The 16108-nt window shown below is 53.8% G+C and overlaps 1 protein-coding gene across 5 annotated transcripts in view; it reads right to left on the bottom strand.

The window, feature by feature from the left end:
• The window catches only part of NOTCH2 (notch receptor 2), a 155479-nt gene that overhangs the window by 53810 nt on the left and 85561 nt on the right, over nt 1–16108 (bottom strand). For all 5 annotated transcript variants that reach the window (XM_036235008.1, XM_036235007.1, XM_036235009.1 and 2 more), the window contains 3 exons: nt 15517–15776; nt 12262–12597; nt 3551–3673 (listed from right to left, as the gene is read on the bottom strand). In XM_036235008.1, coding sequence (XP_036090901.1) covers nt 3551–3673; nt 12262–12597; nt 15517–15776 — 719 coding nt within the window. The remainder of the gene's footprint in view (nt 1–3550; nt 3674–12261; nt 12598–15516; nt 15777–16108) is intronic.

The following is a 16108-nucleotide window of genomic DNA, read 5'->3' as shown; positions in this document are numbered from 1 at the left end:
AAAAAAAAGGGAGCTGACTCATTTACCCCAAATCAAACCATAAATAGACTTGGGAAAATTCTGGTCATCTGGAAGTCCAGAACTTCCTGCAGAAGACCGAGCCTTCTGTGCACATGCACTTATGAAATAACACAGCCTCCGTCAGTCTCTTCTCGTTAAAGACGTGGCAAATCTCCGTGTGTTACGGATCGATGCCTCGTTTTCTGTCAGCTGTACAACCCCCTCCCTTCGTTCCTTCCCTGGCAGTCCACTCCGGCCCTTCCTTTCCTCTTGCGTCCAAAGGCAGACCAAACGGTCATGCTTCAACCCTGCTGCGGGCAACTGTAAGGGAACTCCAACAAAGCTGGAATGATAAGGCTCTTAGGTAGAGCGAAAAAATCTCCAGACTGCAGATAAGACATTCACTTAATACTAACTTCTCATCTCAAAGAAACCAGATAAATTTTTAAAAAGGAAAAACACAAAGAGTAAATAAATCCTCGAATGACAGAACTATAAATTGAACTTTCGCTCAATTAAAAAGAATCAAAGTTCTTTGAAAAAAATTAAAAAGACAACCCGCAGGATAAATTTGTACAGGAAAAAGGCCACAGATTTGGGCACAGACTCAACAAGCATATCGATTCAAACCCGAACCCTACTGCTACACGCCTCGAGTAAGCTGTGAAACTCTTCTGAATATCTATCACCATCTGCGAAGAGGACGTGTAATAAACTCTACCCCTAATACAATTATCACAGAGATTACGCAAAAGAAAACACTGAAATTAATACCTCGTTTGGGTGTTAATGAACATTAGTTACCTCCCAGCCCCTACCCTCATTCATTAATTGGCATAAAGTGAACAATACTAATCTCAATTTATAGCCCTAATATCAATAGAAATAGGAACCCTGCAACACCGAATTTCCTTTCTAGTTTTCTCAGAATGAGGTGGGGGCTGAGGTGGTAAGTGGCTCAGCGACATGCTACCGAGGAGAAAGGCCTGGAAGAGCTCTGGGGCCCAGTTCGACGCCTCCAGCACCCCGAGCACACGGCAATGCTGGTGTTACCGTGGCGAGGACTAGCATGAGGGGTGGGGGTGGCCAAGGAGGGCCCCAGTGGGGAACACTTAGCTCAGCCTGGTGAGAGGTTATAAGACGCCTCCTGAGGGACGTAACCACTTAACCTGAGCCAGGCAGGCAAAGATGGCGAGGTCAACAGGGCGGGAAGTGGAGAAGGGAGATCTGGAGACAAGAAACGGTGTGACTGGGGACTCAGGATGAGCTGGGTACAGGAGAGCCGGGGATGGCCCTCATGGCTGGCACCCGAGGTGCTGCCGGATGCACGGGGAGGCTGGCGAGCAGACGGGGCCGCGGCTGGGACGGCCTTCACGCGCACCAAGGCGCAGAGCCCCGGACTGTCTCCCGCTGGGGATGCGGACGGCAAAGCAAAACGCGAGGCCGCCACCGGAGACCGGAGCACGGGCACGAGCGGAACAGAGGGAGGCCGCCGTGGAGGCCGCTCGTCCGTGACGGCGGGTCAGGCGAGGCAAACGCCGGCTCGTGAGCCCATCCGTCACTTCTGCCAACGCAAGAAGGCGCGGCCAGAGCAACGCAAGGATCTCCGCGGCACACAGGGACGTCGACGTCCTGGGGGAAGACACTGTGGCAACATATCATTTCGCTGGGGGAGTCTGCCCAAAGAGCGGGCCTCCCTGAGGAACACCAGAGCCGGAGACAGCGTGTGGTGGCCTCAGAGAAAAGCCAGCGATGAAGTCACGGTGCATTGCTTGACCTCCACGGGCATCGCAAGCCCTAGGGCCACATGGAGCCACCCTCTCGCGAGGCAAGGAGAGCGCGGAATGGGGTCCAGGGCCCGGCAAGGAGCTCGTCCCGCTCAGTCCCACGGTGAGGATCATTACAAAGAGAAAAACCCAAATCCTTTCAGTTTTTTTTTTTTGTCACGTAAGTAACGACAGTGCTTTTTTAAGTTAGAAAAACAACAAAAAAAATAAGGACCTCTGAAAAATCTGCCAGAAACTGGCAGAAGAAGCTGAAGAGGCAATAAGACAGAGAGCGAGGCGGGCTGGGAGCGAAGCCCCAGAACCGAGACACTGAGAAGAAATTCTAGGGGAAGTCCGACTCCAGGAGAACGCGGTGGGAAAGTCTTTCAAAGGACAGTTCGGGGAGGAACAGCAGAAATGTGTGCCTTTCCAGGAAACCGTGTTATCGAAGTTTTAAACCCTTTTAAATCTTTTATTTATTTTTTTTATTTTATTTTTTTATTTGCGGTCAACAGCTCTAAAAGAACTCTAAATAATTAGCGGCTACAGATAAGGGAGAGTGCCTCGGAGACACAGGGAACAGCAGGTGTTGGCGACCGCGCCTTCCGCCACCCGCTCTGCGGCGTCTTCCCTGGAACGTGACTTACTCTCGGGGTTCCACGTTAAATCCATCAACATCTGTCAAAAGGGCTCGGTTCCTAATCACTTGATCAGTTCTTAATTGTCTCCACGTTCCGGTTAGATAAATAACAGAAACTAGAACCACATGTCTGCATAAAACCGCTTAACTTTCAAAGCAGAAGTGGAGAATCGGCCGAGGACGGCACCAAAAACTTCCAAGAGGCTGTAACACTTAAGCAAGAGTATTCTTCTAATGTCAGAGGCAGAAAAATTTATTTGGGTCCCATGGGCAAAAATGGATACAAAAAAGGAAAAAAAAACAGAAACGTAGACGGGTGCCATAAAAATAATGTCATCACGAGGACCTGCCCACTCTTTTGTATAATGACAGGACATGACAACAAGAGACAGAGAATGTCGTCTGTGAACACACAGTGAGCTCCAAACCCCTGCAGTCGCTATGGCTCATCTGTCCTTTTTGGGCGGGGGGATTGGGGGGCGGGGATTGGAAGAAAGAGTATTCTAATAGCGTGTTCAGACAGTGATGACTGTTCTTTGATACTACGCCAAAACTTAACAAGTGGTAGTTTCTTTTTTCCTCAGCTTTACTGAGATATATTTGACATGTAACATTGTGTAAGTTTAAGGTACACAATGTGATGATTTGATACACATATATGTTGCAAAATAATTATCACAATGAGGTTAGTTAACACATCCATTACCTCACATAGGTACCCTGTGTGTGTGTGTGTGTGTGTGTGCGCGCGCGCCCGCGCGTGTGGTGGGAACATTTATTATTTCACATTTAAGTATGTTCCCGCCTCTCAGACATTTATCAAGCATCTGCTACGTTGCAGGCCATGCACTGCTTTTCCCAGATGACCTCGGGGTCTGTCCATGACGCCCCCCGTCACAGCGGCCACAGCACCCAGCCCGGCGCTGAGACCCGAGCAGCCGCCCGGTACGCACCTCCGGCCACATGCCAGTGAACGCGGGAGGACGGAGGACGCACAGGATGGCCCCGAGCAGGGCGCCCCCGCGGGGAGAGCCCGCCCCCAGGGCCCGCCCCGCCCCCACCCCGAGCAGGGCGCCCCCGCGGGGAGAGCCCGCCCCCAGGGCCCGCCCCGCCCCCACCCCGGGGCCCCCCCGCGCCGCCCTACCTGTCCACTGGGGCGGGCAGCGGCAGTTGTAGGTGTTGACGCCGTCCACGCAGACCCCCCCGTTCTGACACCTGTGGTTCGGGCAGTCGTCGATGTTCCGCTCGCAGGTGCTCCCTTCAAAGCCTGGCGGGGGCGGGAGGGGAGAAAAGGACGGACTCTGAGGCGGGGGGAGCGACCTGCTCTCTCCGCGCGGTGCGGCCATCGGGACGGCCGCCGGCGCCGCGCGTCAGGTCAGCGGCCAGCAGCTGGTCGGCCGAGGCCTGGCGTATCACACCCCGACCCCAGCTTCTGCACCCCACCCCCCCACTGCGTCCAGCACAGCCAGTTACAGCGACTCACTATGCCAACGACACACTTTCACAGCCACCTCACGAGTATTTCAAGGCGTTTCACGAAATAAATCCCAACTTGGGATAAATCTCTCCCGGGATATCTATTCTCCGGTCCTAAAAATATTAGATTTACCCCAGCTCCAAGCTAGATTAGTGAGAAGAACAGACAAAAGATTATCTAATTAAATTTAAATCCCCCCCCCTTTTTTTTTTCTTGGGGTGACTGTTTGGCAAAGCTAGGTGGGGGTGGAGGGCCTAAGACGAACACTGAGCTCGAAGTCTGAAGATATTATTCGGGTTCCAACCTCACGACCTATAGGCCACGGAACACACGGTAGATTCCACACTGAACCGGCTTCCTCGTCTGTAAAATGAGGCTGACTCCACCTGCCCGTCTGGGCTGTTATAAGCGCCACGTCGTGAATAAAGTGCAATATAAACATAGACAGCTACTTGAAAATGGGGCGGCAATATTACTAAACTGACCAAACCTTCGCCCTCTTCCTCCTCCTCTCTATAATTGTGGCACTGCTTCCTTCCTCTTGATTTTCCCCATTTATGAAAAATGAAACTAGCACATCGAACTTCACCCCAACGGCCCCGTGCACTCCTCTCTAATTGATATACCGGGCTTTTCCCTTTCTCCCTCCTTGCTAACAAATCCCTTAGCTAGTAAAATGGAAAGCTACCAGCGTTAGCACAAGAGCATGTTCACTGGACATGCTCCCCTTTGAGGTAGAGTGTGACTCTGTACTTGGCTTCTCCGGAACGTCCCTTGAGGGTCCCCGCTCTCGCTCAGCACACTCACTGGCTCTGACACCAGGCACTACTGGGCACAGGACAGCGAGTAAAAGAGAAGGCGCGTCTGCCTTCGGGGCGTCCACAGCCCGTCGGCCGGAAAAGGCGTCGATCACGCCACGCTGCCCTCACCCCTTGCCACGGGTGCCGTGGCGTCCTCTCTCTGCTCCGTTACACCGGCCGGGGCTGGTTTCTCTGACTGCAGGGACGGTCGTGTAAGCGAGTATAAACTAAGGGGCCAGAAAGTTTACCCAGAGACTGAAGGAAGTCACCTCACTGAAGAAAGCATGATGGAAAGCTTGATGGAAGAGAATTCTCTTCTCTTCGTACTCGGTGCTCAGTCCGTTCAAGCAGATGGAGCACTAAGCAAGCTTGAGGAAGACGAGGCATGTTTTTAAAGACTCGGATTTTTAAAAAGTGACCACGTCACTCACAGATCTATTTAATCCTGTTCTTACGAACAGGTCTTGCGAATGGACTAATGAGTGAGCCCAGCCCTAACTATGACAAAGTGAGGGCGGAGCTACACGGAGCCCGCAAGCAGCCGTCCCCGTGTGAGAGCCGAGGCCCGTGTTCCTCCTCTTCACGGAAACATTTGGAGAAGTCAGAGGTACATACAGTCTTAGAGCGCGGGCAGGACGAGAGGCTCCCGGCCCCACGTTGCTAGAACCTGGACCGCGGGGTCTGGCGACGCTCCACCACTGGAACGGTCATCCTCGCTCTAACTTGATCTCTCTGGTGACTCAGACGAAATGTGAGTGACCAGGGTTGTCAGGAAAGTGAGGGAGCCCTGGAGCCAAACTGAGGATTTGAAACCGTGACCCTGAATTTGATGTTCACCAAACGCTACAACTAACCGAATTCGCCAACCACAGACAGACAAATTAAGAAAGCAGAAGCACTTGAGCATAACCACAACATGAGAGAAACAAAATGTTCTCTTTTTATGACTATTTCTGAGGTAGTTCTTCCCTGCCAATAGGTAGGTAGGTGAGAAGGCAGGCAGGTGACAGAGTCGATGCCCGTTATGGCACGGCCTCCCCGGTCAAACGGCCTGGGCTCGGCCCTCAGCCTCGCCATGCAACATCTGAGTGAACACGGCCAAGATACTGAGAGCTCCCCCCACCCCCGGGAATCAACACCACCTAGCTCAAAGCGTCGTTTTAATGTGCAAATGGGTCAGATAGCAAACGCATGAATGGTGCTGGGACAGGTGGACCCCGATATGCCGAAGAATAAAGCTGGACCCCCTTCGTCACGCCGTGCACAAAAGTGAACTCGAAGTGTAGGAGTTAAAATGAAAGAAAAAAAAAAACTCTCAGAATAAAACAGAGGAGTACATCTCTGTGACTTGGGCTAGGCAAAGCTATCTCAAATAGGACCAAAAGCACAAACGACAAAAGAAAAAATAGATAGCCGGACTTTGGCAAAATTAAAAACATTTGGGTGTCAAAGGACATCATCAAGAATATAAAATGACGACCCATGGAACGGGAGAAAAATATTTGCAAATCATATATCTGATGAGGGACTTGTATGTAGGATATAAAAAGAACTCTTACAACAATAAAAATACAATATACATCGTATAATAGTAAAAAGACAACTAGCCCAATCTTACAAAATGGGTGAAGGATCCGAACAGACAGTCCTCCAAAGAAGATGTCCGAGTGGCCACTTCGCACCTGAGCAGATGTTCGACATTATCAGTAAAAAAATGTTCTGAAATTGTGGTGATAGTTACACACACCTGCAAATATACTGAATACCAATAAATTGCACACTTTAAAAGAGCAAATTATACAGGATGCGAATTACCGCAAAGCTCTCATAGGGGAGAAGCACTTCGTGAACCCGATGCCCAGTAAGTGTTCTACGCTATTAGCTAGTACTATTATTAGGTGTCAATGGGATCGAAGCATCCCTTAGGGACTATTTGTTCTGATCGTTTTGTTACAGATGAAGAGGCTGAGGGCCATATGGCTGACTCATCCAAGACTGCATGGCTAGCAGGTAAGAGTCAGTACCCAGTTCCGATCAGCATGCTCTCTGGGACCTCAGAGTTCTCTTTGAATAATCTGAAAAACTGACCTTAGGTCAAAAGTTCCCATGTCTGAGAAAAACTCAAGCCAAATCAGTTCTCCTCCAAAGTTAAGACAGGATTTATGCTTTAAAAATAGAGATAGCGAGCTCTTTTTGGAAATAGCTAGCAAATTCCTGCAAGAAAGTCCACCCAAAGGAGCAAGGGGTAAGGCTTGTATAAATAAGTTACAGTGCAATCACTTCTTTAAAATATATTTTAAGGTTTTTGGGGAAAGGCAAACAGACGAGTCTCCAGACCTGTGGGTGGGTGTGTGCAGCAGCCGCACAGAGGCTCACGTGACCGCACTGAAAGGGGTCTACGCTTAACGGCAATTCACGTCCTTAAAAGGCCAAAAGGAGAGAAATTAAACTTAGGAGGAACATTTCAAGACCGCGCTGTTACAAAGCTGATGAATAATGACAGTGAGGGTGGGCGGGGAGCTGTCTCCTGCACGTGCCCTCCCACCGGAGAACGGCGCCCACATTGCTCCACCGCTGGACCCCGCGGGGTGCGCGGGTGGACAGGCTTGGAGCAGAGGCCCGGTGAAGAGAGCAGAAAGGGGGAGCGGAGGCGGGCGCACACCAGGATGCTCGGGGGCCAGGCCGCAAGTCCTCAGGAAAAGCTGCGGCGAGCAGGGATGAAAGAGCTGGGGGGAATCCGGGGGTCCCCGGAACGGGGCAAAGGCAAGAAGCTCAAAGGCTACGAGGCACCTCCTGCCCCGACACCCCGGGAAGAAGCCCGCCACAAAGGCAGACTGGGCCCGTCTCTGTCCGACTGGTTTTCTTGGCTCACGTCTTCCGCCTTCTGAATGGGCTCAGAGGGGCTCGCCGATCCCCACGACTGGCCCATGTGCCCCCAGCCCCACCACCCCCGGGGGCTGCTGCTCCCACCTGCCTCCCTTATCCTCTCCCTCATGAGTAAAGGGACGGGAAAGAAAGAAATTCAGTAACTGTAAAAAATTATACAATACAGAAATTCTCGTCTCTATCACAGCCAATTCACTCATTTGTCAAACGTTCACTGAGCCTCAGTCTTGTGCCAGGCTCTAAGCTGGGTACCGGGGTAGGGACGAGGGGAGGCCGAAACGAGAGTGTCTCCTGGGAAAGACGAGTGAACACACGATTGGTCTGATCAGCGCTCTGCTCGTGGGGCGCAGGTTGCTGAAAGGTCTTCGAGGGTCTCTCAGCCCCAGGCGGGCCGGGAATGCAGGGGGCATGTCAGTGAAGCAGGTGCCTCTGACTCCCAGGCGGAACCACTGAGCGTGGGCCAACAGGAAGCCACACAGAACTATGCAGTGGAACTGGACCTAGAGCCCAAGTCAAAGGAGCTAAACCGGCGCCCTCTGGAAAGTGGGCTGATCGCTTCTGCATCTGCTCCAGAAAAAGCCGCCCAGATATGATTAGCGTAATACCCCGGAGCGCGTCACATGCCCCGTATGAGAACACGAGAAGGAATTGTTTCTACCGGTAGTTAAGCTCAGCCACAAAAGAGCAGACACAAAAGCCGCAGAATGTGCTTAAGCTCTAGTTCCATGCCACAGGGACATCACACCTAAGCAGCCTACGAAGTACGGGGGCCGGTTTATAAAGGATAAACCTTCATTGTTTGGAGAGGACAGGTCAGACAGCTTTTCTACGAAGTTAAAAAAAAAAAAAAATCGCAGGAGAATGAAAAGGTGTGGGAGAGAAAGGAGCCGGGGGAGAGAGCACATCGCCCGGCCCGAGTGTGAATGCGCGAGGCGCGGCCAGCATCTTCGAGGGACCCAGGGCGTCCGGGCGCCTGCGCTGCCTCAGAACACGTCCACGGACACGAAAGCGGCCTAACTCATCCTCGCCCCGCGGGTTGGCCCCGACTCGGAAATCCTGGGAGTCAATGATTCGCTCATGTATTTTCTATTTTGTTCTCATGTTAAAACTGCTCTGGCGAGGGCCCATCCTCGGGGCTTCGGCTGAGGACGCCACTTAGTGGCCACTCGTGAAGTTCTAGGTCGTTAACAGTCGCCGATCCAGGAAGAACGAATATGGTTCCTTGGTTTGACTAGTTCTCTCTTGAATATATTGCTTTCTTCCCTCTATGGAGAAATACTTCTTTTTTTTTTGTTTTTGGTCACACAAGATGAGTCATATCTGAACTTTTAATTCCCTCCCCATGAATCTGACGATAATACTAAAGTAACTACAGTGCCCTTTGCGGGAAAAGAACTATAACTTAACCATCCAAATATAATCACTGAGTTTTTGGGGGTTCACTGACTCTCAAGAGTTGGAAAGGACTCTAAAGTTCTTCTCATCCAGTATTAGAGATATACGGGAACAGGAGAAGCGAAATGGGGTCCCGGATGCTTGACACTGGGAAGAAGAGAGTTGGGAAGACCCAGGCTACAGACTCAGTGCTACGATGACGTACGAAGCTCAGCCGGTAAGTATCTCTGCGCCTGTTACGCACCTGGCACGGTTTTCGGGTATTCCCGACACGTCACTAGACAAAACCGAAGGCCCTGGCTTCACTCTGGAGCGGGGAGGCCAGGGGAGCGTGTGGAAAGGCGGACCGTACTCGACAGACATACCGGGGTAAGTTATGTGATGCGAACTGTATGGTAAGAAGAGAAGTGTTACAGAAAAGGGGAAGAAAAAGCAGACAAGAGCAAGCAGCAATCACGGGGTTTTGGGGGGGGAGGGTGGTGACGATTTGAAATGGGGTGATCAGGGTCGGCCTCAAGCAAAAGCGCAAAGGCGTGATGCGTCGCGGGGAGCAGCCATCAGGAGGCGCGGCGTCCCTTGACGAGCTGACCCCGCGCCCCCGTTCTTGGTGCTAAAATAATGATTCTGCTCAAGTAAGGGTGTTGTTATTTCCACGGAGAGTGATTATTATCCTAAGCAACATTTTAGCCATTTAGTCATCTGGAAGAGTGTAGACAGAGGCCGAGGACAGGGCGAATGGTACTGCAGCATGAACGGCCTCCGGGCCCCGTTCTCCTGTGTGGAAATAAAGCTAACATTTTCCAAACTCCGCCTGGGACATTACATACGATGAGCATAAAAATCTTACAAATTACAGAAGTACAAATTTAGTCCTAATGTTACTACGTCATCTATTGTCTTAAATTCTCTTTAAAATTTCCTTCTACGCGTCGTCCAAGCTGGTATCGTCTGCTTTATAGATCACGGGACCCGGGAGGCAAGACCCCAGTCTACTCGACTACTTTTAAATGTGTGCGTGAGTCACACGCAGGCTGACGTGTAACAAATACTATTCGATCGTAATTAGAAGTATCTCTTTTGTCCTGTAACGTGAACCTATTTTTTTTTTTTTTAACACAACACCTCAGAGGATTTAACAGAAAGTTTCACACGTTTTCGAAGCGCCTTCGGGGCAGACGAGGGGTGCAGGGAGGTGCAGCAGCCAGGCGAGAGAAAGCGCGGGCCTCGGAAACGACCTGCCTGCCTGGGCGTCGGGGCTCAGCCGGTCCATGTCGGCTTTGCGGCTTGGGCTGAGTCACTCGGCATCTCCAAACCTGGGGTACTTCACCGGGGAAAACTCGAAAAATAATACCTGTCGATCCCCGAGGATTCGTGTAAATGAGCTGAAAGCTGCAGAAGTACCTGGCACAGTGCCTGACTCATACGAGGCATTAAATAAATGTTAGTTTTCTCTTCGCCAAATCTTCTCCCAGGCCCCTGCATCCCGATCCGCCCTTCCCCCCATACACACACACACACACACACACACACACTTCATCAGTAAATAAATGTCCTGCTTCAAACCGCGAGCAGCGTGCAAGAGAGAGCCAAGATCTCACTCCACCCCTCCAGCCCTGGCATCCTCTCGGCCGTGGAGCCCCTGGTTATTTCCTTTCTCAAGGAAGAGACACCATTCCGGTTTGACGGATCCCTTCCGGGACATACTCTCAGAATTCCCTGAGGTTCTTATCGAGGCTAATGGACAACAATGCAAGGGCCATGGCAGTGAATAATCACTCTCTCCGAGCTAAAAACTTCCTTTATTGACTTCTCTCACTTCCCGTCAGCATTTTGCTGCCAAATCAACCTCTTGTTCTAGGCCACTATTAAAAGCAATTCTCTTGGGACTGAAAAACACATTTGGCCTTCAACAGCAAATCACAGTAACTGCAAATGCCGGCCACTTGTAGACTAGTAGAATGTAACACGCAGATTATTTGTAAAATTAAATTGTTTACATTGCTATTTCCTTCCTCAACCCTTAAAAGGAAAACAGGAGTAAACGGATACTTCTTAGTTATCTTTTCTACACGACAATGTGGATAATAGTGATATTATGTCAACAAAAATTTATTTAGTATCTAGAATGATAGCATTATCTGTTCTTCGAAGAAAGAGAAACTGAAAGCAATACGACAATAGCTTATTCTTGTGGCTTGCAGTTAAACAGCATGAAGTTTTCTATTACGTAGCAGCGTCTCGTGTCTCGCTCTGTCCTAAGCACTTAGCACAGCGCCTAGCGGACAGCTGACAGTCAATCAAATTTTACTGAACAAAATAAATAAATTACTCAGGACCAACGTTATCGTCTTTAGCCCCAAAAGGAAACACACACAACCCCGCTATGTGTGAACCACGTCCACAACCCCGGAATCTAAGATTCCTGTTCAAAAGAGTAGCTACGACACCCTCTTTTTGAGGCAATTCTGCTGACTTTGGCACATTACTCCCCCTACGGTTTTCCTCCTTCTGTTTTCGTACCAAGGATATTTGTATAAAAACAGAATCTTTGTTGCTTAGTAATTCATCTGCTCCAGCTGCTTGCGCGCCCCTTTTGTGAGCTTGGCGAATTGGCCGGGCTCGCGGTTCCCTGCATCCCCAGGGCGCTGGGCCCCAGCTCCCACACGCTGTTCCTCCTTTTGCTTCTATCTTGGGGTTATTTACAGGTGTGCTGCACGTAACCTGTCGGCACTCGCCAAGGGCTCGCTGGTTCACAGAGTGTCACCCCGCCGCCCCCCGCCCCCGTTCCGAAAGCCTCTGGCTTCGAGTCAGGGCAGGGTTACCCCGAAGTCACGGGGGGTGCCTGGAGAGAATGCGGAGGGCCAGAAGCACAGATGGCTGGGTGGGGACACGGCATCCCGCCGGAGGCAGAAGCGTCCGGGAATGCCGGTCGCCGGCCGTCACCGCTAACGCCCTTGGAACGCTAACCACGCACGCGCGTCTTCGGGGCCGATTCCCGCCGTGCCACACGCGCGTCCGACCCTTTCTCATTTCTTACCGCTTCTCCAAAAGGGACAATAAACAATTTCCCAGCCGCTCGTCATCATAAACCCGGACACGTTCCATCACCCCCCGCCCCGTTGACGTGCCACGACGGGGCCCGTACACTCGTCCCTCACCAGCGACCCGCCTCATGCGAAACTCTCGCTTCCCCCTTTCCTCCGCTGGGGAGGGGGCTTCCTACAGGGCCACGCCCGCCCTCGTCCTCCTGGGCAGGGGCCGCGGCTCCCGACCCCCCGCCACGCCGGGGCTCCTCACCTGGAAGGCAGTTGCACTCAAAAGTGAAGTCGCCCGTCGGCCGGCAGGTGCCTCCGTTGACGCAGGGGGACGGGGCGCAGGGCACGTAGGGGCTCTCGCAGTGCTGGCCCGTGAAGCCCGGGGGGCACTGGCACTGGTAGGAGCCGGGCAGGTTGACGCAGGTGCCGCCGTGCTGGCACTGTCCCGGGGCCTCGCACTCGTTGACGTCGGCCTCGCACTTCTGCCCCGTGAAGCCGGCGAGGCACCTGCAGGAGAACTGGTTGGCCACGGTGGTGCAGGTGCTTCCGTTTGCACAGGGCTGGGACAGGCAGGCGTCAGTCCACTGGCACAGCTTCCCTGGAGGAGCGAGAACTGGGCTCAGTCCAGCCCCCCGCTCGCCGCCCCTCTCCCCCGCCCAGCGGGTGACCTCAGGGAGCCGTCGCGTGGAGCGTGCCTAAGCGCTCTGCATTTTACAGCGAGGCGCGCCACGTGCTGCAGGCTCTTCCCGGGCCCCTCGGCCGAGACACAGAGGCTCACGGGAAGCACAGCCCTGAGGATGCCTTCCGTGTCTGGACCCGAGCACGGTCTCTGGTCGCCTCAGTCTGGAACGCCATCTTCCTTTCTGCTTGCCTAGCGAACTCCCCCCATGCGGACAACTCTGCTCGTAAGTCACCACGGCTGAAAGTCGTCCGAACGCCCCCCTCAGCTCCCCAAGTCCCTCCCTCCCTCCCCACCAGTGGCAGGGGCTGGACTCCTGTAGCAGGCTCTCAGATCGCGTCTTTTGAATGAATAACAGCTACCGAGTATCTTCCAGCACATGTAGTTCCTAAATAGACCTCTTAGAAGATAGAGACCACTTCTATTTCCTTTAAACACAACACACATGCACACATGTTCTTGGAAACTTTATTAACTGTCGTCTTGCTAGAAATACTGCTTGATGCGTTTGAAGAGGATGAAGAATCTCTGACTCTTGGCATATGAAAACTGGACAAAACTAGAAGCTGTCATGACAGCCAAGATCTGGAAAGGTGACTCCTGTGGCCTCTCCCAGGAAGGAAAGTACCGAAAGAAGCAGGAAGACAGACACGCGGGCATGACTCAAAGGAAGCAAAGCAGATTCTCTGAAATAGCAAATAAAAAAATACCCCCGTGCTACACTTCGTAGTCATGTGACTTTTGACTGTCTGTCATTAGCTTAAGCTTTTCTTAGAACTGAAGAAGTGAGAACCCCAACCGGCTGTCAAAGTAAACGTCTGAGCCTTCGACCCCCTCGGGGGAGCGAATGGGAGCCGTGGCAGCTTTTCTGAGGGGGAGAAAGGGGGGGTGGCGGGAGCACGCAGGAGGGCTCTCTGCCCACCGAAGGGGAAAGGTGCCAGGAGCCGGGGCACGGCGCGGCGACCTCGGGGTGCGACGCGGAGAGAAGGCGCCGCCCGTCCCACAGGAGCGAGGTTGGCGCGGCTGCTTCTGGCGACCACGTGTGCCACAGTTCTGACTGCGACCGAAACAGAAAGGTCCCTGACCTCGGCTTCCCGTCAGCGTTACGTGGTGTAGGCGCTCACTTCCTGCCCCGTTTCCTCATCGAGCGGGAGAGATTAGCTAATGCCATCTGGCTAGGACGGGTCTGAGGCCATCGCACAGCCGAAAGGGCGAGCTTGGCCTGCGGCGATCCCTCAGGCGAGAGACAAAGGTGTCGTGTGTGTGCAAAAGGAGGTCGGAAGCCTGCAGAACGGGCAAGAAGAAACCCTTCCAAGGGCAAAGGGAAGGAGCTTCAATGTGGGGGTCGTTTCAGAGCGATGCTTTAACTGTGAAGAAGACTTCGCTACCATTTCCTCTGGTCAGGATTCAAACCTTTTAAACTGGCATGCCCTCCCTTCGCCTCGTCGAGCAAAACAGCTCAAAACTGATAATCAGGGGAAAATTAAGCTCTTAACCACTCACTCTCTTCAGTGACTCACAGCATCGGGGCCGTCAGTCACGATGGAGACAATGTGTCACCCTAACCACCCTCCACCCCTACTGACACCTTTTAATGGAAAAGCGATAGAGCAAGAATTCCCAACTAACTGAGCGGGTCTAGCTTTCTGAGGGACGTTTTTCACTTTTTGTGTATTAGGCTGACAGAACTGTGGGTGCCGTGGGGACAAAATGGTGAGCGGTTCCCCTTTTCTCATCTAACTGAATCAACACGGTTCACAGAGGCTAGCCGCCTGAAGGAATCGCGGAAGGACCACTGGGGCGGAGGTTAAACAACACTGGGCGATCGCCGAGTCTAAAAAGGGCGTTCCTGGCGCAGGGGTGCGGGGCAGCTTGGAGGCAACAGGAAAGGACAAGAACGAGTGTGACTAGATAGAGCCAGGTGCTCGGGGGGGTGGGGGGGGGAGGCTGAGAACAGGTGCCAAGTCTACCCGCGAAGGGCCCTGGAAGCCGGAGGCGCTCGCGGGTGACCCTGTGGAGGACGAAGCGTCATCGGGCCCTGTAAGCAGGTGCGTCTGTGAGAAGAGCGGCGTTTACGGTTAAACATACGGCAACGGGACCCGTGAACGCGACAGGGAGACGGCGGAGGCCAGGAAGCGAGGTAGGAGGTGAGAGGTGACGGGCCCCTCGATCGCGGGGCGGGAGGAAGATGGGGAGGAGCGGCCGGGTGAGAGGTGCGCGGGCGAGGGGGCCGCTGGCTGAGTGAGCGGGGCAAGGACGAGGCGGGGGGGTTTCTGGTTCGGAGCCCTCAGAGCGCATCGCGCGTCGAGGTCGACGGGCTGAGTCTGGGGCACCCGCTGAACTTCCAGGGATCACAGGCGACAGACAGAATGTCAGGGTCAGGGCGAAGGAAGAGGGCGGCTAGGAGGGTGGCCAGCAACGGGCGAAGACAAAGGCAGCGGAAGCGACCGGAGACGGGGGTTCCCTGGGGGAGGCGTGAGCAGCCTCGGAACAGCTCCGAGGACACGGATGAGGGCGCGGTGAGGCGGCCGGGATCGCCCAGCGCGTCTGGGGCGAGCAGGACGTCAGAAGCCGGTGATCGGTCCCCGGCACGGACGGCTGCTCCGCTGGGGGCGTTCCGATCCCTGCTCCTGACAGGCAGACGTTAGAGAGCCATGTACCCCTGGGAATCGGACCCTCTTTCTTTCCGCTTCTCCCCTCTTAAAGGGGAGGACGCTCGAGAAGCTGTCTGGGACATCGGTTCCTCCCCACGGTGTCCGATGCGCACTAGAGCCAGGGGACCCTCGAGAGCCCGATGCCTTTATTCAAGGTCGGAAGCACGGGCCCGCGCCCGGGTACCTGCGAAGCCGACGGGGCAGGTGCACGCGTAGTCCTCGCGGCCGAGCACGCGGCACGTGCCCCCGTTGAGGCAGGCGGGCGCGGCGTAGCAGGGGTGGGCGGTGGAGTGCTGGCAGTCGTCGCCCGTGAAGCCCGGGGCGCACTGGCACGTGGCTCTCCCCAGCAGGGCCTGGGCCACGCACGTGCCACCGTGCTGACAGCGGTTCCTCTCGCAGGGGTCTCGATGCTGGCAGTACTCGCCCACGAAGCCCTCGGGACACCTGCGTGGGAAAGAGCGGAGTCCGTGAAAACGCCGGCTTCGGCCGAAACCTTACCGGATAACGCCGTCCGTTCAGGAAGACGCTGGGCTGTGGACCGCGACGCCGGCTCGCTGGGGCAGCGGAAGTGCTTCGAACCTGACCACGCACGCCCGCGTCCTCGTGGGCCTAGGTGACGGGCGACAGTCAGTCACCAGGCGGTGACCCAGCACTGACCGCCATGGCCAGGCAGAACACAACGCAGCTCCTCTCAGGTCCCTGCAGGCTGGACAGGTGTGCCGGCACCTGTCTGTGCAGCACTAGGGACACCTGTCTGTTCAAACTCATTCGCTTTC

This window comes from Rousettus aegyptiacus, unplaced genomic scaffold (genome assembly GCF_014176215.1).
Source record: "Rousettus aegyptiacus isolate mRouAeg1 unplaced genomic scaffold, mRouAeg1.p scaffold_m13_p_17, whole genome shotgun sequence".
Classification (NCBI taxonomy): Eukaryota; Metazoa; Chordata; class Mammalia; order Chiroptera; family Pteropodidae; genus Rousettus; species Rousettus aegyptiacus.
This window is presented reverse-complemented; position numbering and strand designations above follow the sequence as displayed.